The 24,918-nt window shown below is 31.6% G+C and overlaps 2 protein-coding genes across 3 annotated transcripts; one reads left to right on the top strand and one right to left on the bottom strand.

The window, feature by feature from the left end:
- Positions 1-2,509: 2,509 nt before the first annotated feature.
- Positions 2,510-9,274, bottom strand: LOC118062915 (probable methyltransferase PMT14). Of its 2 annotated transcripts, none has more exons than XM_035076800.2 (7): positions 9,047-9,274; positions 7,274-7,935; positions 6,052-6,262; positions 4,901-5,183; positions 3,726-4,112; positions 3,378-3,455; positions 2,510-2,976 (listed from the first exon to the last, which is right to left on the bottom strand). In XM_035076800.2, the coding sequence occupies exons 2-7, from the start codon at positions 7,913-7,915 to the stop codon at positions 2,739-2,741; spliced, it is 1,839 nt and encodes a 612-aa protein (XP_034932691.1). In that variant the 5' UTR covers positions 7,916-7,935; positions 9,047-9,274; the 3' UTR covers positions 2,510-2,738. The 2 variants fall into 2 exon arrangements, with proteins under 2 accessions (XP_034932691.1, XP_034932693.1); XM_035076802.2 differs by lacking the exon at positions 9,047-9,274 and adding an exon at positions 8,328-8,368.
- An 11,992-nt stretch (positions 9,275-21,266) lies between these two features.
- On the top strand, positions 21,267-23,866 carry LOC118062914 (vacuolar protein sorting-associated protein 55 homolog). The gene is made up of 5 exons (XM_035076797.2): positions 21,267-21,422; positions 21,638-21,776; positions 21,887-21,926; positions 23,333-23,417; positions 23,532-23,866. Exons 2-5 carry the CDS (start codon positions 21,678-21,680, stop codon positions 23,722-23,724), a joined length of 417 nt encoding a protein of 138 aa, XP_034932688.1. The 5' UTR covers positions 21,267-21,422; positions 21,638-21,677; the 3' UTR covers positions 23,725-23,866.
- The last annotated feature ends 1,052 nt before the right edge of the window (positions 23,867-24,918 follow it).

The following is a 24,918-nucleotide window of genomic DNA, read 5'->3' as shown; positions in this document are numbered from 1 at the left end:
ATACAACCATGGATTTAAGATAAAAATATTATCAATCAAAGTGGTAGATGGAATTACTTTATTTTTGTTGGTCTAAGATGGTTGCTCCCTTTCGATTACGGTGTATGGATAAAATCTCACATCTTTCTGGTTTAGGATACAATTCAATTGATTTTTTAAAAATATTTTTATCTAAAAAATTTAAATTAATATTTTTTATAGTTTTTTTTTTATACTTACAATGTTCCAATGCAAAAAATATTCTTGCAAATACACTTTACCATATTATCAAATATATATTTAGTTAAAACTCTAAAAACTAGTTTAATTGGCCAGGTTTTAAATTTATTTTTTAGTAGTCATGAGTTTGAGTACTCTTAGAGTCGTTAAAAATTTACATAATTGTTAATTTTAAAACTTATAGAATTAATCAAGATATATACCAAACTCATTCAAACATTTATGTTAATAAATAAATAAATAACATGCATTTAGTTTTGAAAAAGTAATACTACATCTAGAGCTAATAATAAGAAGTTGTCTTTATCTCTTATAATTTGGAATCTCCGTACTTATAAAACACGGAGGTTCTTTTAGGTCGCAGGATTTTTAAACCACAGTAAATTAAAAAATCTTGTTAGCTTTACTTGTCCGAACATGTGTATATATATATATATATATATATATATATGCAAATTGTCCGGCAGCAAGAAGGGAAGCAAGCTAGTTCTATAATATTAGCCTTTTTGCAGGTTTCCTGTCCAACTACGTGCCCGTTTGACATTGCGATGAAACCTGTTTTTTAAAAAAAAAATTAATTTTTTTTATTAAAATTAAAGTACAGTTTATATTTTTTGGATCGTTTTAATATGCTGATATCAAAAATAATTTTTAAAAAATAAAAAAAAAATTATTGGCATACTTTTCAAGCACGAAAAACTATTTAAAAAACGACTGCTACCATACTCTCAAACATCCTTATACCACTACCCAACAACATCACCATTAATTCTAGCAAGAGGCATGATAGCCGATTGACAATAATAGAGAAGCTTTGCCACTTTCCCTCTAAGTGGACACCCTCCACGATCCCTCGTAGGATAATTGAGCTCGTTGATTTTTTAAAATAATATATTTAAATATTATTTAAAAAATATTTTTTTTATATTAATTCATCAAAACAATTTAAAAAATATTAAAAAAATTAATTAGCTGTTTGTCTCCTTCCTCGATCCCTTCTCAATGCTGTTGAAAACTTCAAAGGGCTTAATCGATTTCGAAATTGACAGGGTAATAGTCAAAATCCAATTATAAGTAGCTACAAAAACATCACCTCAAGTATCCGGAGATCTGTCTTCTTGTCTGGATGAACAGTGTAGTAATTCAAGAGACAGACGCTCTCGAAATCAAGTTCCCATAGCATGGAGAATGGAGTGAGGACTGTGGAGGGTTTTGGATGAACATTTTCTGAATCATCCATTATTGGTGGATGTTCCATCTGTCCTTTACCCCAATCAACGAGGAGTCTGAACTTGGGCAGGCAAAGAAAAGTCATACAATTTCGATGATGGTTTCAACACCAATAATGGTAAAACTTCGATCGTTCAGTTCTGCACATGTTTTAAACGTTTGAATTGTTATTTTTTATTAAAAAATATATATTTTTATTTTTAAAAAATTAATTTTAATATCAGCACATTAAAATAATTTAAAAATACTAAAAAAATATTAATTTAAAATAAAAAAAAATATAAAAATTTCAAATTTTTTCAAAGTATTTTTAAAATGTAAAAACAAGGAGTGCATTTGTTTAAAATATATACGGTTAGCTAAGCTGTAGTTAGTTCTATTTAGATACGTGTTTGATAAAAGTTGTAGTTAAAGTTTATGTATAGCAAAAAAACATGTATACAATGTTTGGTGCAAATGTTGATTGCGTGTTTTTTAAAAGTACTTTTTACTTGAAAATACATCAAAATAATATATTTTTATTTTATTTTTTAAAAAATTATTTTTTATAAAAATAAAAAATAAAAAAAAATTAATTTTTTCAATAGCAAATAGAAAATATAAATAAAATTTTACAAAACTAATTAAAAAAAATATATAAAAACTACTTTACAAAAAACTACATTTCAAACTTAATTTAAAAAACTTCATGACATAAAACACAATTTAATTATTTCACCGTTAAACACAAAAGCTGGTTTAGAAGAAAGCTGGCTGCTCCCAACGACGATGCGTGTGAAGATTTTCTTGCACGGGGCATTATTTGACATTGATGATCACTCGCAGAACTTGTTAGTTTCGGTATCACATGATTTATAATATTATTTTTTAGGGTAAAATGGATCCATGGTCCTTCAAGTTCCAGAGAATAGTGGTATTTGCTCCTCTAATTCAACTTTAATCACACCATCCTTCGTTGGTGCTATGCTACAGCGCTGCAACCTCGGACAACAATGGACCCGGAGATTCTTTGACTTTTAAAGTCTTGGCAAAATGGAATAAACTGAATATTGTCTGTGGCTGACCAAGAAATATAACCTTTGATGGTGAAGGACATTCTTCTTGTCATCAGTATTGCATTCGTGAAGCTTGATACTTTAACTGATCAAGCCACTAAGTTGTGCATATGCTCCACATCAACAACAACAGATTAATAACTTAAATCAGAATTCTTCAGTTCAGCAATTTAATCACTTGCTTGGCATTGTAATTGCTGGCATAATTTTGCCCTGAAAACAATGACTACTGGATTATTGATCGCTTGATGTGCTGTTTCCCGTGCCACCGACCCAGTACTGTTTAACCACCACCAGTATCTTCTCAGGTACAAGGGGACCATCCTCATGATCCATCATTTTTGTATCCCATCTCATTCCTCCAGCAATTTTCTTAACCTTGTTCATAACATCAACCTCATCTCGGAAGATCACGATCCCTTCAGGACGCAAAATGCGGTCCATTTCGAGAAGGATGTCTTCCAGGTTACACCTGTTTCAGTTTCCAAGTATATTTGATTACAACTCAGTGATGGTCAAAGTTAGATAATAGACCAGCACACGAGGTCCTCAAATCAATATTTTGCATTTTAGAACTGGAGCTGTCTATCAGATTTTATGTAAGAAAGGTTAAAAAAATAAAAAGGATTTTCATCACACTGTTTAATTTAAAAGCACAACTTGCTCTCCTGATAATATGTAAAGCAAAAGGAGAACACATTAAAATGAACATAAAATGCATCATATGACTTGTCTATAAGATTAAAAAAAAAAATCCTCATTGACAAATTAATAAAATTGTGTAATGCTTGTATGAACAATAAATAGATAGCACGGAAATTTGACCCAACTTATGGTCTGCTGGAAGAAGAAGAAGATGAGGAGGAGGCTTACTTGTTCTGGTACAAACTAAATACACCATTGGCATGGATAAAGTCATATGTCCTTGGGTATGTTGAGAACCCCTCACACCTGAAAGAAGACAACCAATCACAATGTCATGAAGATTTGAAAGCAATGACCTTTTTAGGTATCAATAGTGAAATTCTCAAGTTCATCTCTCAATTTATTTCAATTAAGAGATGGAATTCAAATGGGTAAGAAATGGTTCGTGATTCTCAATTTATTTGCAACATCACAAGCATTTTGCTTGAGAAGACTAATAAGGGGCCAACAACAGGAAGAAAAAAAAATCAGACCACAATTAGCATGGAATAATTAGAGAAGATTCGAGGGCCATACCAGTCATGATAAATACCAACTAAACCTCTCTCGTAGATAACGCCTAAAGTATTCTTAGCAATGGTTGGAACTACATTCATCACCCATGATTTTGGGGATTCAAGTGCTGCTGCAAATCCTCCAAGACCTGCATTCATATCCATGATGTTCCTGTACCTCGTAGTGCCAATCAACTTATTGTTCCTTTTATAAGCATTTATATGCTTTTTCCAAAGTTTATTGTCCTCCTGGAAGGATTCAGCTGTGACACCCTCAACAAGCCCCTTGGCTACTCGAGGAGGAATTGCAAAAAGCCTCTCTGGAAACTTCTTTAACTCCCCTCCTGCTACTTCATTTGCACTGTTTACTTCAGGGAGAGGAGTTTTGCATGCTTCCATTTCCTTGTACCTAAAATAAACAGCAGGGAAAGAATTACAGGGGGTAAACATTGTTACTTCTAGATATTAAAAGGGCAATTATAGCAAGTTCTATATCCACCACAGTCAACAGGGTGTCATATGAGGGAATGCTAACCCGATTAGTTCACCATGGAAATGGATAAAAGAGGAAATGAATGCCTAAACTGAAAATGACGCATAGAATGAAATACTTCATCTGCAGGTTGACCTCCAATCATTTTATTTTACTTTTATTTCATATTTGTCCCTCCATCAATTACCTAGTCAATTCATGGTTATCTTAGTTAACAGCATGCATGTCATGAGCTATTTATTGTTAGTCCAACCATTTAATAAGACATTTTCTAGTTTAGATGTTTGGTATGAATTCAAAGTTGAATGAAACTAAGCAATGGCATTGCATGAAATTTCACCCAAAACCATAAATGAAACAAGAGTGAACCTAGCACTATTATGTCTAGCAATCATAAACATTTTAAAGAGATGTTTTAACCTTGAAATGGGCGATCCTCCCCTTTCAAAAATTCTTCTCTCTCTCACCTTCCAAATTTCAACCAAATAGAACATGAGGAAGCAAACTCCTCTTAAGCTTCTTCTTTTCCTTGTAAACAGCCTCTCAATTCCATCTTTCTAAAAGTAAATGCAGTGAATTTGGCAAAATGTCCGCACATTCCAATGTAACATTGTACTAGATGAGCAAAACATCTTCTAAGAGGCTGTTCAGACCTCTAACAGGTGTAATAAAAAATAAGCAAATCAAGGTGCATGCAAACTCACCAGACATCATCAGCATCTTTTGATTCACAAATACTAGCAGACTTCCTGCGGCAGTTTTTGTTATTTGCTTTTTTCCTAAAGATAGCAATATCTCCCTTCTCATACTTCTTCTCCCAGCAAAGACTTTCAGCCAGCTCTTCAATCCTTCTTTGCTCAGCTTGGAGATCAGCCTTTGACCGTTTCCATGTCTGGTAGTAGGTCTTCCAATTGATTGGCGGGCCAGAAAGGATCCAGTATCCACCAGGTCTGAGGACACGGTCAACTTCCATCAAGAACATTCCATCTGGATACAGGAATCCACATGTTAAAAAAATTGCAAGCTTCCACCAGATAAAAAGAGATCTAGTTAATACAATCAGTTTAGGTATTGAAACCTAAAATTTAATAAGATATTTCCGCATGGAAGATAATAAGATAAGTAAAAAGTTTAACTGAAATGAGAATATTGTTTTTGTGGAGCACAATCTTAAAAGCTCAGCTGGTTTTTAACTGCAATAACAAAACAAACCATCTATCAAACTAGAAAGTTTTCCTGATTATCATATGGCAACAGGGAAAAGGTAGTGTAAAATCCATCTGAGGGTCAAGGCACTGATACTTTTAGCATAAGAACATAGTTTCCAATAACCTCAACTATCAATCTCCAGCTTATGTTATGATTTTTATTTGCGAGCCTGCCCTTTTGAGTTCATTATTTTTACTAGAAATGGTTTGTTCACGCTATGTGATGAGATGCATCTTATCTTAGGAGTGATGCCTAAGAATTCCTAGGTGTGATTTCTAGGAGCTGTAGTGTGATGCTAGGTTTGTTTTCTTTTTCTTAAATGCTAGGTTTGTTTTCTTGTTACTTCGCTAAAACACAGCCTATCACCTACTTTCCATTTTTCCAACCTATCAAATCTGTCACAACTTGTAAGTCATTGTACTAGGGTGCCGTGATTGAAGATCTTGCATCAAACATTCAATTATCAATCATCTCTTACAAACTTATAATTTTCATGAAGAGGGTCTTTATTGTTATCAATAGCATATCTAGACTAAGTTTCACCCATACAGATATCTATAATTCCATCCATCTGTTGAAATACTGAAGTGTACTTTTAAGAAAAATAAACAAAATCATCAAGGATGTTAATAGTAGTAGCACTAACCATTTGCGGCCCATGGAATTAGACATCGAGAGCACTGGGCCATATCAAAGGCTCTCGATGGGTATGGAAGATGTATTGAACCTAGAACCCCAATAACAGCAGGTACTCCCCGCTCCAATGCAAATTGTACCTGCGCTTCATGATTGTCTCGTGGTGCAAATGACATAGCCAACACATTTCTTTTCATCAGGTATGCTCCCCAGCTGGCTACCTATATGATAATTGAATTCATGAGCTCAGCCGCATAAAACAATAAGAAGCCATCAATTAAAATGAGTAGCTTTCATGCCACTGCATGCAAGAATGGAGGGGAAGGGAAGGAGGAAAGTATGTTGAGACCACTAGTGCAACATATGATGCATTTTTTTCTACATTGTGTCCTGTGATTAACACATGGAAAAAATTATCATGATTTGTCAGTCAAACAACCATCTCAACGTAAAAGTTAAGCCATTAGTGAGGCCCCGGGAATGGTTTTATATTACTCTTTAAGATACCCTTTCGAGTGAAAGTTCTTTGAGCTTGAGACTTGCAATGAGTCACACTACCTTATGCTATTAATTAAATATAATTTGAAGATAGGATAAGAATAGCGAGATTCAAACCCCTAACCATTTGATTATTAAAGCTTTGATACTTTGTTAAAGAATCATATCAATCTAAAAGCTTACGCTATTGAGTGAGCTTCAAGAATGGTTTTATATTGTACTTATATCACTCCAAACTTATAGGTCTTATTACAATGGGTGAGCCAGATAGTAAAAAGGTTTTTGTACTTTAAGGAATAATCCAACTCCAAAAGCACAAAAACAAGGGATGTAATATTAAACATTAGAGACTCCAGAATGAAGTCACATAAAGGTATCAGATCCTTTGAAGATGTGTGATCAGCCCTTATTTAGCCATCACATCCAAATAAAGACAATACAAAGTCCTGATTATACATAAGACGAGTTTACTTTAGCTCTTAAACTATAGGGGAGTATAAAACCCAGTCAAACAATCCAGGACTATCAAGACGCATTTAGAGTGGCTCCATACCCATGATTAATATCTCAAGATGAAAGACAACAGCAAAACAGTTACCAAAACGTTCTGACTAACCACTGAGAGGAACTGAATTCTAAGCTATCAGGCAGCTGAACATTTATATACACATCACATACTCATAGGTTGACAACAATTTGATTGAAAATATTGATAATAAGAGCAATCAACATACCCCACAACCAGTATCTAGAGCGGTTCTGACAGAGCCATCTGCTATAGGGATCACCGATGCAAGTTCATCAATGTATGCATCTGCACCTTGAGGGAACATGGTCCCTCCTCCAGGAAATTTGAATACATCACCCTGAAATTGAACCCAGTTCTGAACAGCCTTCTCCACAGTCAGGCTTTTATGTGGAACATTAGCATAATGGACATAATCACGGCCTTTTGGCCAAGGAAATGGAGTCGTGTACCCTTTGGGTGCTGGAATAAGACAATGCAGTTTTTCTTCTTCAGGAGGACAATGCCTTTCCCGGTATATCATATTCTCCCGTGGAAATTTCATGGCTCGATCTTGTTCTTGGCAAGGAGTATAATCAGTATACTTGACATCACATGGTTTAAATACTTTGGCTTTTGGCTTAGAAGGCTCAATAATCTCAACATCATTATGATGGGTTTCAAAGTTCAGATCAGGGAAGATTTGACAATCCGTCTGCTTGGACATCTGTACAGCTATGCCATCTCCTTTTCCAAAACCACTCTTCTGCCACGCACCCAGGATGTAAAAGAAACAGCACAAACAGATAACAATGAATATAGACAATGGACTTCGTGTTTTGAACCCTGCAGAGTTGTGCTTGTTACCCATGATGTGTTTGGGAAAATCCCCTGAAGCACACAATAAGATGCAATATAGTTAGAAGATTTAACTTGCTGTGGAACATCTGGCAGAAAAGCTAAAGCTGAGAGGAAAGAACTTTATGAAAAAAACTTGAAAAAATCATCTATCACGGGATAAAGAGCAGATATGTTTAAGCTATAAGTGAGTTCTGATACCTACTGGCATCAAAAAGGCAAGTGCAGGACTCTTAATATACTCAAATAAAATACAAATATGATTAACAAAATGTCTTCTAACCTCAACAGATATGACAAATAGATTGATTTTCACATGAAATCATTGCTAACTTCAGATTTACTTCAATTAATAAATAAATCTGCCGTCTCACTTAACGTTTTTAAGCTGCTCTTTTTTATATCAAGATGGTCAGCCGACTTACTAATAAAAACAAGATGTATCACAAGAATCTCTGACCTGCGTCTTTAGAATTTTAACATCAGCAACTCCAATAAAATTCTGGAAGTAACTCAACTATTGGGAAAAACAGTAAACAAATATACTGCCATGGAAGGATAACTCTCAAATTATCCACTACAAATTGACACGTAATTTAAGAGCAAACTTAAAGAAACAGCACCAATAGTTGATACAAAAGCTGAACACTTGTGTGAATTTGCGATCTAGATTTAGAAACGAAGTCATCAATTATCATGAATCGTTACAAAAGCAGCTAAAAGAAACTTAGATTCATTTCCTGGGCCTAAAAAGTCTTGTTTTTAAGCTGTAATAGCTAAAAAAGGAAAAAGGAAAAAAAAAATACTTCACAGCTATTGCTGCAATTCATAGGCCAAATATTTGTTAGTCCTAAAGTTTGGTTATACTAAAGACAGGCGTGAGTCTTAAAACGATTGTGGACTTGTGGTCGACTACAAAGTTAACATTTTTAACCCAACAAGATCATAAACCAGCAAACCAAAAACTGAAAGAAAGTAACACCTTTTGATTGAATTTCAAAAACCCAGAAAGGAAAGGGAGTAAAACAAGTAAAAAGACTGAGACTTTTGAGATCGTTCGGTAGCATTTCCCAAATCCATTAAGCAAAAAGATTTGAACTTTTGAAGAAAAGAAGAGTAAAAGAAGTAGAGAAATGGATCAAACCTGAAAGATGAATCTAGTTAGCTCTTCAATGAGAGCTTACTTAAACACACACACACACACACTCTAGATCTCCACAGTGCTTGAACTCGGTTTCAGTGTCTCAGTGTGACCGTGGGGGTAAAGAAGCAAAGCTGGGAGGGAGGGAGAGTATTAGCTATTAATAAAAGACGGATTTTTAGGAGTTTGTACATTACTTGAACCAATATTCACAGTAGGACTCCAGTAGTTACATAAGATAAAACTTCAAGTTGTCTACAATTTACCATTTATCTGCTGTTTAATAAGACTAGATTGGAGAGCGGTGGCAGGGAGGAGGATCTAGTGTAGTCAGCTGTATTGTACAAGATCAAACTCCACATTGAGTTGATTGATTCTAGTTAAGGTTAATGGTGCATTTGGTCCCTCTATTCTTAAATTTATCTCATTTAGTCCAACACACTATTTCATATGGTAATATCATCCATCCATAATTCTATACCACTGCTATCTTTCCGTCCACATACTATTTCAAATGGTAATATCTTTTGTGTAACATTATTTTAAGAATTATATTACAGAAGTCCCTTTTTTTTTGGTAATTGTAATGTAATTCTTCAAATATTGTTGTTGTTGACAGTACACACAAACGAGCAATATTAGCACATAATAGAAAATTATAGAGCAAATTACTACATCATATGACATCTTTACTGTTTACTGAGACAGTTTTTTGTATTTTTCTTTGATCATTGAAGGGTTTTTTTTTTCAATTCAGTCACCAAGTTTTTTTTTTTCATTTTCATCTGTGCACAATGTGTTATTTCAAATTTGGCACTAAAAATTTATTTTTATTAGTTTTTCAAGAGATTCTCAATGTGTCAAAAAACATCCTACCTTTATGATGTTTGATTTTATAAAAACATATTTATTTATATTGATTTGAAAGAAATTGAATATGAAGGAACCTGATTTGACATTATAGCTAAAACAAAGAATATTTTTACTGTTAAAAAATATGCCTTTTCAAACATTATTTTGCCCTTCAAATTATGTTAAATTTCTTTTTGGCTTTTTAATTTGAAAATTATATGTTTTAATTCAAAATTTTATTTTATTTACATGCCAATCCTTGAGTTTAAGAAATAATCATTGTAAAATAGTGAATGGAGAAAAGATTTTTATTGGGGAGATTTCGTTAACAAAAAAAAAAAAAAATTTAGTGTCAAAAGTGTTCCACTTCATTTTATTTTATTTTTTGTCTTCTATGTTGAAAAAAATGTAGACTGAGATCGAGGAGGATTTTATTTTTCTATTCAATTTTGTGTTTTTGAGTTGATTTATAATTTTTTTTTTTATTTAATGAATTAATTTATTTGGTTATAAGGTAGTATTTAATTATTATTTCAGGACAAAAAAATAGACAATGAGAATAAAAGGTACATGTCTCTTTGTAAAAAAATTTTTTTATTTTGAAAGTACAAATATTCACTTCAAAACTATTTTAGAGACAATTTTTTATGTCTTATTTCTATCTATTCAAAATTATTCTAGATACATTTTTGTCTCTATTATATTTGCTTTTTATATTTCATAATAGTAACTAAACTTTACCTAAAGAGTGTTTTAGATAAATATAAGTTAAAAATTGATTTTTTGAGTCTTAAAACATCATGGCATGATTTTCTAACCGCCTCTCAGGTGACTGTAAACTTAGCAAATGATACATCATCTACTTTTTTTTGTAAAAAAAAATAAAATTATTGGCCAAACTATAATTTTGAAAAATTAAAGGCCCAAGTTTGCTTTCTTGACCTGGCAAGCTCATATGCATGAGCTTATTCTTTATGGGACAAACATTTTGGATCACCCAAGCATGCATATCTAGGTTTTTTTTTGTCTTTTTTTTTTTCTTGTAGTTAAATTTAAGTTTCTTTAAAATTAATTAATCTAAAATATATTAAGATATATTATTTTATTACATATCATTTATTTTTACTTTGTTATCGAATAAGATTAGAATAGTCTTTTTATAATAATAGTAAGCGTTCTTTTTATACAGCCCATCATTATCTCTTTTTTTATTACTTTCATGTCAATATTTGTTTTTATTATCATGTAATTAAAAAAATAATAGTTTCAAAAGACAAAGTTCTTAACTCATTTAGATCCATAACCTATGTCATAAGTTTAATAACCTTGATTGGTCGATTTAGATCAAAGTGTTGTTATCTTGATATTCAAAAAATTATGTTGTCATTAACTTTTTTTAAGTCATGTAGTGTTTTTATCAATTGTTCAGGTTGCTTTTGGTCATGCTTGGTCGACTAAGTCATATCAGGTTGTCTTTTACATAATTTAATTTGATACCTGAGCTAGGTAAAAAATCAAGGTCAGGAGGATTTTAAGGGTGATTTGCTAGGACAGATTTAATGACATTACCAAAGACCTCCCTACAGTAATGCATGAATGTTGTGTTGTTGTTGTTATGTTTTTTAATTATTATAATGTTATTTTTTATATATATAATTTAAACTTGCTTTTGAAATAATGATAGAATGTTATCTAAAAAATAAATGTTTTGATAAAAAAAATCCAAAACAAATAATAGCATGTTAGTGAGACAAAGAAGTTTTAGTTAGAGAGATACATGTTTTATCCTTATTTTAAATCTTTTTTTTTATTTTGAATGTTTACTTTAATTATTACACTTCTTAAAATAATTAGTACCATATAAGTAAGTAAAAAAAAAATATATAAAGACTCCCCACAGCACAAGATTGAATATGTTAATTTATATATATTTTTTTAGTTTAATGACTTTCATTTTTAGATAGCGTTAAAATTTGTTTTTAATATTTATTAATGTATATAATTCTCAATATATTTTATTAAATGTGTGCATCAAAATTTGAGTTCATAATAAAAAAATATTCTTACAATTAGAACATTTTTTATGTTAATTCTTTTTTACCTAACTCGTAGTGAAACATGGACCAATTATCTAGCAAGGCCCCAAATAATTACAGATATTAAAAATAGTAGGGCCATGTAAATAAGATCATCATCATTATTAAACATGATAAAAATTGAGCAATCATATATGCATGATATTTTCCTAATTATATTTTTAATATCAAGTTTGAATTTCATAATTTTTTAATTATAAGATCATGAAACTTAGGAATTTCTATATAAAATATTGAGAAACTTGACTGTTTCATGAAACAATACAAAGAAAGCTATATATAACTAATCATTGGATACTACACATACAAGAGGGCTTGGATGATGATGATGATGATGATGGACTTAGATTGGAGTGGAGGAAAAAACCAAATTGATAATGAAATTGAACTTTTATTTTTTGGGAAACATAAGCAAACAAAGTTGCATTGGGAAGTTTAGTTCAAAATATATGTTTAAATCTCTCAAAATTCCAATTAAATTCCAATAATTATTAAAAATGAAAGGTTAGCAACACAATTACTACAAGAGGCATGCAAATAGTTAAAATAGTGGAAGTTATTGATGTTTTGTCAAATTATCATTTATGTTTCAAACCTTTTCATTTTATAAATCTTATCTCTAAAATAATAAACTTAAATAATATCATTCTTTCAATCCATTTATTGTTAGTGTCAAATTAACAATTTACAAGATTCATCGATTCTATAAACAATTTACGCTTGCTTATTAAATATCTTAATCTAAAAGGTCTAAACAAACCCTAATTCACCCTAATGGAATCTTTAACACTAAATTTTACTAATAAAATGGTGAAATATTTAGCAATAATTTGGCATTAAAACTATGCTTTAAGATAGGTTTGAGAGTATTTTGGTGCCTTCTAACATCATGTTCAAGTCATATACAAATTAGAATATACGAGTAGTAATAACAATGCACGGGTGAAAAGACACTATTGTTATTAGTCAATTAGGTTTGAGGCAAAGTTGATGAGACCAAAAGGAATGATGTTTTAGAAACTAAATTAAGATTTCTTTATGTTTTTTTCCTTATTATATAGAAGTACTCATTTATATATATATAAAAAAAAATCAGCAAGAAAAGTGATCAATTCATGGATAAAACAGGAAAGTTTGTTTGAATTCCATATCACTCATTATGCCTTTTATGAACTAGTTGAAAATTAGGCATGTTCCTTAATGTAGTTTAGTTCAGTAGTCAATATGGCTTGCTTGGCTAGAATAACTGCAAAAGAAAGTAAATAGAGAAAGGAGCAATGAATGATTCCAACCATTGATTATTGTTTTTCTAAAGGTAAAATATAATCAATTTAGTGTTTGAACTAGTCTTGATGTTCGTGCTCCGCTGCGAAGCTAAACTATTTTTTCTCTAAAAAAAAATGTTCAACTACCACAAACATGTTTTAAAAAGAAAGAAAAATATGTGACTCGAGTCATAAACTCGAGTGGGTTAAATAAGCTGATTTTATTTTTATTAGAAGGAAAAAAAAATAGTATATGGATCAAATTTTAAAAGAAAAGCATTTAAGATAACCTGGGGAGAAATAGTTTTTTCAAAATGGAACAAATAATGTATCTCAATTCACAAACCATTAAACACGGAAGAATGAAATGGTGTGAGAAAAACATAAAAAACTGGTCTTGATCAACCCAAGTAAGCATGACAAACTTGTAACCCCTGATAATCAGGGCTGAGCTAACATAGAATATCCCGCCAAATACATGGTCCATATCATAAAATTGGAATAACCTGATAAAAAAAAAATACTTGTGCTTACTTTTCAAACCCATGACCCGAGTCATTCAATCTAAAGCATCTAATCTATAAAAACCATGAAGTTCAATTCTTAATCAATCAATTATTAAAAAATAAAATTCAAAAAAGAATTTCAAGTATCAAAAGGATTACAAAACATCATTTAAAAGAATAAGAATCAAAATTGAAAAACAAAATAAATTTTATATTTGATTGAAAGGTGCAATTGAGAAAGAAAAATTAATTTAGAAAAATGACTAAATGAAATAAAAAAAGGGATCAAAATTGATATAAAAAACTAAAAATATTGCTTTGATTAAAGGGAAAAATTGAAAAGAATAATAATTTTTACAAAGGATCAAGAAAAAAAAATCAAAATCAAAACAACAAGGATCAAATTGAAAAACATAATACCATCAATTTAAATTGAAGGATGAAATTAAAAGTCAATAAAACTTTTACAAAAATACCAAGGAAAAGAATTAGAAACCAAAAAAATGAGAACTAAATTAGAGAATATAATATTTGATAAATTGAGATTAAAGAATAAAATTGAAAACAAATAAATTTTTTACAGAAGGGCGAACATAAAAAATTAAAAATTAAAAAAATAAAAACTAAATTGAAATACCAATAACCAAGAGGACAAAACTATAATTTTCAAGGGAGGAAAAAAAAAGCTCTTCGACAATAAACTAGGTTACCACCAAAGACATGCCACATCAGCAAGTAAAGTACACCGACACGCTTCAATGACATGGTGGAAGGGCACTTTTGGATGCCAAAAGGAGGCACATGCATTGCCTAAATAGTGTGGGTGTCTCCCACACGCTGATGCATGCTATGCAAACACCAATAGTTTTGTTTTTTTTTTTTTTTTTTTAATTTTCTTCATTTGTTTTAAAACTTAATAGCCCCTCGTCCTACCACAAAAATATTGACGGAAAGAAGAAAAAACTCCTTCAGGTCAATTTAATTTTTTTTTGGCATCCAAGGGTATTTTGTTATCTCACCATGCTCTTTTGTTTTTCTAGATCTACTTAAATAACAAAGTATTTCTCATTGACATGATAATTATGTAAAAACCATTAAAAAAAAAAGTTCCCTTGACTCTAGTTTAATGCAAATAAAATAGAAAAAATAGAAAAAGACTTGTTCACTCGCAAGCTAGAATAAAAATGCCTCCCAAATTATCTTTTATTAATATAATATCAGCCAAAAAAATTTATTGGATTTTAAACAGAAATTTGTAATTTCAAAAAAAGTTCATTTTTCATCTTTTTTAACTTTGAATCTAAATAATATTATATAAATAAAATATACCTACCACTGGAATCAAGTATTTAAGGATTTACCTATAAACTATGGTAGCATAGCAAGCCTTTTACGCCCTCCAAATCACTATATCGTATAAATATAGTTTTCTCAAAACCAAACTTTTTTTTTCTTTTAGATTTTATTTTGTGCCCCTGCAGTGACTAGGAAATCAGGAGCAGGATAACCTATGGTGCTCTTGCAAGCATAATAACATTCCTTGTTGAAGTAAGAAAAGAAAGGTATGAAATCAAGCATTAATCTGGCATTATTCGTTGAATAAAGTCCCATTTTGCAGCCTGCGAGAGAGATCTCAGGATTGCCTACCGACAGAATACATTGTCAAGGATCTAAGGCAGTGTTTGGATGATTTCATGGACGCCACCCTTCTTTCTTTCTTTTTCTTTTTTTCAAAAAAAAATAAAAAAACATAATGGGTGACCACGATAGCACCGCCCCACTCTCATCCCACGTGCTCCCTCGCTACTATTTTGTAGCAAGCCTTTTGTTCTTTTTGTAGAATTATGGAACAAGTTCATTTGTAAAGGAGAAAGGCATATAGAGAGAAAAGTACATTTCATTTGTAGTTAAACAACTAGCCGAGTAATCTTGTGCTTTGTTGTAGGTTAGGTAATTTTTCATTATAAAAAAATAATGTTTAATTGATATAAGCATGTTTTTAGAAAAGAGAAAAAATGATGTTGAATAAAAAAAAAACCAATGTAGAAAAAAAAAAGCCTAAAAATATGATACCAGTACATGTTAACATATTAAATATATAACCTAAGTTATTTGGTCAAAACTCAAGTCTATCTGGATTAATTTATTAAATTTATAAATTTATTATAAGATTAGGATAATTTAATAACAAAGAAAAAAAAATCACAAACTTTCTTAAAAAACTATTGTTAGCTTAAGGAGTAGTTCAACCATGCCATCAATTGAAAATAGAACCATCCGATTTTTGGAACTTCCGTTACCAAACAATTTCAGACCAAAATATTATGTTTGCATGTTACAATTGTTAGAAACCAAAAGTTTTTTTTTTAAATCTAAAAATAATCAACAGTTCAGTTTCTTTGGCCTTAAGACATTTAGCCCCTATATTGTTATTATTATTTTCATATGGCATATTTATGGATGATAAGGATTGCCATATATACGTGTGTTTCTGCTATTATTTTCTACAATTCCTATCGTGGCCCGCTGGTTTGGACGGTTGTCTTGGTTTCTTGGATCTATTCCATCAATTTCCAAGTCAAGTCATGTCCATACATTTAAAGGTTCGTTTAGTTGAAATTATGGTTATATGATTGTTTTTTAAAGTAATTTTTTTATTAAAATATATTAAAATAATATATATTTTTTAATTTTTAAAAATTATTTTTAAAATCAGCATATCAAACGATTTAAACATATAAAAAATTAATTTTTAATAAAAAAAAATTGATTCTTTTAAAAATATAAATTGACCAACATTTTCAAACAGGCTATATATCATGGTTGTCCCACAATGTAAAGAGCTACTCAATTTATTTCCATTGAGCAGATATCTCCACTCTGTATTTGGTTGGTAAGCAATCTAGTCTCGGGTCATCTTTCCAGATGCAGTTGTCTGCTCCATCTAAAGCAACTTGCATCCAAACAGGAGCTCCAACTTGCAAAAAATCACATGTTGAATTGAATTACTGGCATTAATGTTCCATTTTTTTCTTGCTTTCAGGGATGGTACCATGATGTCTTTAAAACAAGATTAGGAGTAGCAAAATTGATGTGTTCAAGCTTACGATATTAAGTGATTCTGAGCTGTAAAGTGTAAGTCTGCTATAACTAGATGAGAATTTATCTTAGACAGATTATGCGGATGACTTAGCAGATGTATTTATACATCAATGAGATAGATCAAGGTTTCAAAAGAAAATTTGGTTATACCATGACAAAATAACAATTCAAAAAGATCATGATTTTTGATTTGATTGTTGAATCACATTCAAATTTTTACAGGAGTTTTTGAAAGTTGTTTTCCATGTAGCAATCATTGTATTGTTATGTGGACTATCGGATCTTTAAATATTAAAAATTTCATTAAACACCTTCGTTTTGGTAATTTTTGTTTTTTTTTCTTTTTCTTTTTGAATTTCTTGCTTATCTCGGATTTTATGCTTCTTTCCTTTGTAATTTTGAATTTTTTTTTATGTTTTATAGCTTAGACAGACTATGTAATTTCTAGTTTATTTAAACCTCTCATACACAGCATGGAAGATTCACACTATTAAGAAACGAGGTCCAAGAGTGAAGAAGGGGTACAATTACTGAATGAATACATAGCTATACCCGAGCCATAAAAGAAGAATTTTCTAAGGGATCCCGAAACCACCAGCCACCCAGACCTAATTCATGATGAGCCCACCAACTTCCTGGCAAGATGTCTACAGTAACTAACCACCAGCATGTCGAGATCTAAATTCGAATATGGTCCCTGGTTCTGGTCAGAGAGCACTGTGTTCGCGCCGGCGGTCCAACAAAGAGGCGGATCGATGCCAATTGTGGAAGGAATGGGGTCCTCCAACTATGGCCCAGAGCACTGGGACCGAATGTAATGAGACAGACTTCATTATCATTATTTTTATTTTTATTTTTATTTTTAGAGGGAATAAATCCTTTCCTCCATTTAACATCTTCTGTGTTCTATAAATGCAGTCCAATTATTAGAACTTAAAAAAGTCGATATCAAACTCTAATTGGAAGCTGTGACTTGCACTGCCACTTCTCTCATAAGATAGAGCAAAACATGAAATCTCTTGCTAGTGGATCAATTGCAAAAGCTCTGGAAATGTAGTTACATTTCTAGAGGCAAAAAAAGCCAACAGCACTAGCTACATTTCAGATTATAAACGAAAATTCCTATGCCAATACAGAAGTTTTAAGTTTCCGACAATTGGAAACAATCAAGAGACAGAAGAAATTGTATAGCTAGGACACCCCCCCAATCTCTAAAGCCTGACTCATCCATGGAACTCGAAGAGGTTCTCCAGAACTCATAAAAGCTTTACCTTCTTCTATCATGTTTTCTTCCATCAAAAAAACGCCATCCCCTACACTAACTTTCACTACCAGAAAGAGTGTTATTTGCAACGAACTTACCAACATGAAATTTGGTTACTAACCTATTATGAACTGAAAATTTCAAGGGCAGTCAGTAGGGGGCAGTGAAAATCTTCACCTGAAAAAGTTTGGAATCAAACTAAAATTGAAAAAAAAAAATGTTAGCGAACAATAATCAAAAGAAAACATTGAAGCTATTTTGCAACTGATCTTGCTGTTGGTAATGACAATATTCTTATAGTGTTTCCATCCATCAAACATCTTATACAAGTTTGATTCAACGCACGAGCTAGGAGAACTTCCCAAACGTTAGCCAGGATTTGACCGTTTTGGCTCTAAAGTGAGGACATGGCAGCCCAGCTCATAAGTGTTTTGAAATGAAACCCCAGAAAGTTGCAACTTGAGAAAGGGAACAGGCCAAGTTCAATAAGTCACTGGATGAAGTGCAATTGTGAAACAAAGATCATCAAATTACGAGCTCACCAGGCTTCAACTCATGGTGTTCTTTATAAAATTTTCTCTTATGCCATCATTGGACTTTAATCTGCTCGACTCTGCCTTTTTTTCTCGTTCTCACTTAGCTCAACGAACATTCAACCACGGAACAGAGAGAAAACACATGGCATGCTGGTGCAGAAAGCAAGATACACTGCAAACTACACAGCTGCAAGCTCTGGTAAGGTGCCACTTCAGAAAGAATTTAAAGATCCCTTCATTAATTTCGCAACCCATGTTTTTTTGGCCACTGCTATGTAAACATAACAAGGCCAACTGGATTGATTTTAATGTAAATCATGCCATTAGTTCCACAATGCAGAGTTTTGGTAACTTGAGTTTGCTCACATCAGGGAATCCTCTTATAATTTATCTGTCCCATTTTACATTCACAGGGTCTTTTGTTAACCAAAAGCCCGTTTTCTCTAAAGATATTTTGTTTGGAATTGTACTCTGCATACCCCATTGTTGATAGCAATGAAAAGAGGGCAATTAGGACGCAGTTTGCATGAGAAAGGAAATAACACAGCTTTTGTACCTTGCCCATTCCCACAGCACTTTCGATTCATCCTTTACTAGCTTGGGATGCCGATCTACTCCTCAACCTATATGATTTGAATTAATCATAACTATAAAATTAAGATAATTAAATGCTTGCATTTTTATCAGGTATAGAAACCACTGAATAGTAGAGCTCCAATACAAATGAAAAATGCTATGAAATTCAATAGAAGGGATTGGTCTCAAAATGTTCGAGTGCAGGAAAGAAATTGGTGAATTTACGAAACAAATGCTTTCAAATGCTCTCGTTAAGACGAGGATAGAGGAAACCAATCACTAGACCAACCAACTCAAGGAGGTCAACTCGTGAGCGAATACTGTTTTGCTTGCAATATCAATCCATAGGGAAAGATCCACAATCATAGACATGATCAGATTCAGAGATTAATACCTTTTTCCATAAAACAGGGTCGTTCTGGATGAGAGCAGATGATCTCGTAATCGAGAGGCCACCGCCAAAGGTTCACATTTTGCATTTACTCTCTTTGACATTAAGGCACTTTCCTCGAAGAAGTAATTCCGGGTTAGGCTGTTGAACTCGAATCATAAAATAATTCTTATTTCATCTGTTGTTGTAAAAGTATCAAATATATATATATATATATATATATATATATATATATATATATATATATATAGACACACACACACAAATAAATTTATGATTTTGTTTTAACTTATTTTTTATAAAATTATTAGTTTTATGTTGTAATTTTGACATGTTAACTCAGGTTGATTCGAGTATTTTTTATTTTTTAAATTAATTTTTTTCTTAACTTTATTCTTTAATATTGGATTAATTGAAAATTTAACATCATGTATTTTAATTTATTTTATATGGAGTTATCACAGTTTCATAACCTATATCACAAATTTTTCGGATTAGCTTGGTTGGCCTGTTTTTTTTTTATTTGATTTTTTTTTAATTTTATGATTCAACATTTGGTTGATTCATAAATTTGACTTCATAATTTTTTATTTTCTTTCTATATAATTATCCCGATCTCATGATCCGAGTTTACCAAGTTAACCTGAATTGACTCGAGGTATTTTTTCAATTTAATATTTTAATTTGGGTTAATTAAGAATTATGCTTCATGTTTTTTTTTATTTAATCTTTATGAGGTTATCACGGTTTCATGATCCAAGTCACAGGTTAACCTGATTGCTAGAGTTTTTTTTTGTCCTTATTTATTTTTTAATTTCATTCATCAATATTGAGTTGATTGAGAATTATGTATCATAATTTATTTCGATTTGTTTTTTTATAAGGTTATCTTAACTTTATAACTCGAGTTATGAGTTTGGTTGTTAACTCAGATGGTTTTTAGTATTTTTTTTAATTAATTTTTTTCAATTTTAATTTTCAATATTGAGTTAATTGAGAATTAAGATTTATAATTTTTTTTTTATTTTTTTTATATATCGTTATCTTAGTCTAATGATTAAGGTTTAATAGGTTAACTTGGGCTGACTAGATTTATTTTAGTAATTGAATTTTATTTTAAATTTTATCTTTTAATATTGGATCGATTGAAAACTAAGTTTAATAAAAAAAATTATTTGTTTTTTATAGAATTATTATGGTCTCATGACTTGGACTGAAGATTTAACAGGTTAATAAGAGTTGATCCAAGTAAATCCAAGTAGATCCATGTGTTGTCGTTTTAATATTTTTTTAAAATATCATATTAATTTTTTTTAATCAAACTATATTTTTATCTATTATTCAGATTATTTTTGAATTTGTAAAATTAACTATATCATATTACTATAATAATTTTTTTTAATCAAACTAAATTTTTATATGTTCTTCGTATTGTTTTTGAATTTATAAAATTAACTATATCATATAATATTAATCTTTATATAATTTGTTTTTAGAAAATATAGTAACCTGAATATTTTTTTAATATTAAATAAAAATTTGATGAGACCCGTAGGTAACGCAACAATCATGCAGTAAGCTACCACCCCAACAACAAACATACGAGTAATCTAATTAGTTTTTAATTAACATTCTCAATAATATTTATAATAACAACAATAATAATAAATTCAGTACATACAAGGCTGTAACCCATACACACCCAAAAAGGGGTGGCCATAGGGTGTCGTTTGGATTCCTTGTAAGCTCTTACTGCTACGTCTGTCGGAGAATAATTTTACCCGGTGAACAGTACGTAAATCTCTCTTCTTAATTTTAATTTTAATTTTAGTTTAAATCTAGTTTCTCTCCCTGATCCCTCTCTAATTTTAAATTGCCCTCTCTTTCTCTCCTTTCCTCTCTTTGTTTGTAATAGATTGTAATTTAAATCGGTTAAATAATGAGTTTTTGTACTGTTTTAAGCTTGAATTATTGATGGGTTTTTTCTTATTTCTGCACGAATGAAGTTTCAACAGGCTTTGTTTCCACGGATGATTAGGTGAGGCCATGGCGGACTTACCGGGCTATATGCGTGCCTGTTTGCATACTGGCAAGCTTGCTTTCCTGGCCATTTTGGTTTCTGGAGGAATTGTGTTGCAAATTTTGGTTTGTGCTCATTTCTTTTATAATCTCCATTAAATTTTGATATTGTTTAATGAGTATTTTTGTGGCCAAGTCAATCGTAATTTTCTTGCTTGTCATGTTTGGTGTTGCAGGCGTGTGCCCTGTACAATAATTGGTGGCCGATGCTAACCGGTAAGACTAAGTGACTGCGAGTTTCTCTCTAAGATGATTGTATTTTGTTATTTTTGCTGATGATTATGATTGTCTTGTTCGCATTTTGTAACTTTGGATTTTGATTTCCTACCCAACTTTTTTTTTTTTGGTGTCATGGGCTCATGTCTGCATAATCTACTTGTTGAAAGTTAGAAATATACCATGTTCCTGAAAATGCAAGGTTCATATTTACAAGAATCCCTTAATTTCCACTCACACTATCGTTTTCATGTTGTACTCATGCGCGGAATCCTAAAAGATAGTCTCAAGCTTCTTTCTTTGGTTCTAAAGTATTCTACTCACGTGTAAGGAGATAAGTTGTGATTGAAAATATGGTCTCTGATAAATTGCATGCCCTCTATCATGCATGTTGTGCAAGAATTTGTATCAGCCGAAGTTATGATTCTGGATGGACTAGTTGTCTAAATCTGAATTTGCTTAAGCATCCACTCTATTATCATGAGGTTTTTCCTTACAATTTCTAGTTGTGTCGACCAGCTAACTGAACCTATCCCTATGGTGCCATGCCTTTTTTACAAAACCCTAGCTCATCAAAACCCTTTCCAAATACTCACAACTCTTCACAATTGGCAAATTGGCGTGCTGACACTTTAGCAATTCTGACCATTATCATCTACTACATTCCTGGAGACGTAACCCTGCTTGACACTATTAGCTCAAGTTCATTTTGTTCCAAGTGACCTGTAATGCTGGATACCTTTTTCTGTGCTCTTATATTAGTTCTAAACTTCTATTCCAGAACTAAAGTTGATATTTATGCATGTTAGAGGTTCTGGTGATTCCATCTACTTGTCATTGTTGCTTTCCTTGTAAATGAAAGCAAAGTATGCTATTTTCTTGTACCTTGCTTAACATTACTTTCTTGCTCAAGAACGAATATCACCAACCTATTATATGACCTCATTTAACCTCCCTATATTATATGCACATGGAACTGACAAGAGCATGCACACACTTTAATGCTTGCTTGCATGATTTTTATTTAGTTTTAAATTTTGCTCATGTAGGTTCATACACTAGTCTCGGGAAAGTTAAACTTCATATTACTATCTAGGAATAAGATTTGGCATACTTCTTTATTGCTGGACTATGGCGTGTGGTGTCGATTGGTTTGAATTTGTACATATAATTATCATGTGATTTTGACTACTGAACATGCAAGACTCTTTTGGTTCTGCCTCTTTAATTGAATTTATTGTTAGGTTTTTTTCCATTTCCAATAGTTGGTGCTTTGTATCCGTCCTGAATAATTTTGCATGCAGATAAATTTGATGCGTGAGGAAATGAGAGTGGCCTTTATTGGTTATTAATAGTATCTAAAATTGAAATTAGCCATGATGATGACAACTCATTTTCTCTTACAGTAATAATGTATGTGCCTCTTCCAATGCCCTTGCTGTTCTTTGTGGGCTCCGATAGCTCCTCGCTTCTTACAGAATCTGATAGCGGGTAAGACTCTTTAACATTTAAATGATTCCAGGTCAGGATTTGACTTTTTGTCAGCTTAAAAATGAGTGCTAAAGCAGTTATTAATGTCATGCATAATGATTACTGATGAAACAGTTGGGTCAACGCAACGAAGTTCCTGACCGGAGCTTCAGTAATTGGAAGCATTGCAATACCAGTTATCTTAAAGCATGCTGATGTTATTGGCTGGGGAGCTCTAGCATTGGAGCTTTCATCATTCTTTGTTTTTGTGATTGCCATAATGTGTTACATAGGCACGAGTGATGAAGCTGATTACAGCATGCTCTAAGATTCGGCCACTTGATTCATGTGTAAAAAAGTGTCGATCCTAGTGCTTTCCACGACTTTTCTTTCTTGTTACAGCGAGACTCACCTTGTTATACGTTACTGTTTAGCTAACAGGGTGTTCTAATTGAATGATATTTTCTGTACATGATGAGTGTCTTTACTGTGTTAGCACAATATTTAATTTTTTTCATGAGAAGCCAGTTTTTGGTGACCCTTTTCTGAAATCATCCTGCTTGTGAAAGAGGGAATTGATTATGCTGTCTCCATTGGATGGATTCTCATGTATTTGCATATTTCAAAGCGGAATGTCATCTAATTGAAACTGGCAATATTCGTGCTCCGTGCAAAGAAATGCTGTGAAATGTGCGTTTTGGAATGGTGAGGATTCAGGGATGGATGGACGTGTTTGCTGCTGTCATCAAGCACCGCACCCCGACCCGCAAATCTCTTACCTCGTAGGCTCCTAAGCAAAGTCCATGTTTTTCTTTGTTTAAGTTCTATTTTCAACTTCAATGGCAAGATATTAACACTTGAGAGATTCCTGTCTCTTAACTCTTGCTTGCTAGGAATCTGAACGACTGACACCTATAAATTGCTGACATAAGCGTTGATCATGTCAACAAGTAGTTAATTTTTTTTAAAAAAAAACTAAAAGACATGAGTATTCATTACCTTCAAAAAGAATAAAATAACTTAATTATTCTTAAAAACAGAAAAAAAATATTAAACTTTCTTATAGAGATTTTTTCATCCTTTCAATTTTTAAGCTCAATGAATGGCTTAATTACTCTTAAAATATAAAAATAAATCTTAAATTTACATCCAAAGGTTTTTTTGTCTTTTTATTATGATTTTTTTTTGTTATAATTTGTTCATTAGGATTAATTTGTAATTTTAAAAAAAATACAAGTACTTTAAAAAAATGCATACCATCACATGGGTGACCCTGCATCCTTGAGCGGTAAGTTCAAAGTCACCTGGTAACCAAATGTCGTCTCATGCGGCGTTATTTGAATCGTCTAGGTGGCTTCTTCATGATATAGGAGCGCGTGTGGCCAATAAATCTCTAGTTTTGTATATATCAAGTCTGACTAAGAAAATTTGTATATATCAAGTCTTACTTTTTTATAATAAAATATATTATTTAAATAAAAATAACCTTTCAACTCTGAAAACTATCTAATAAAATCTTTTT

This window comes from Populus alba, chromosome 3, assembly GCF_005239225.2.
Source record: "Populus alba chromosome 3, ASM523922v2, whole genome shotgun sequence".
In the NCBI taxonomy this organism is placed as follows: Eukaryota; Viridiplantae; Streptophyta; class Magnoliopsida; order Malpighiales; family Salicaceae; genus Populus; species Populus alba.
Note: the sequence above shows the minus strand (reverse complement) of the source record. Positions and strands in the feature narration are given on the sequence as shown.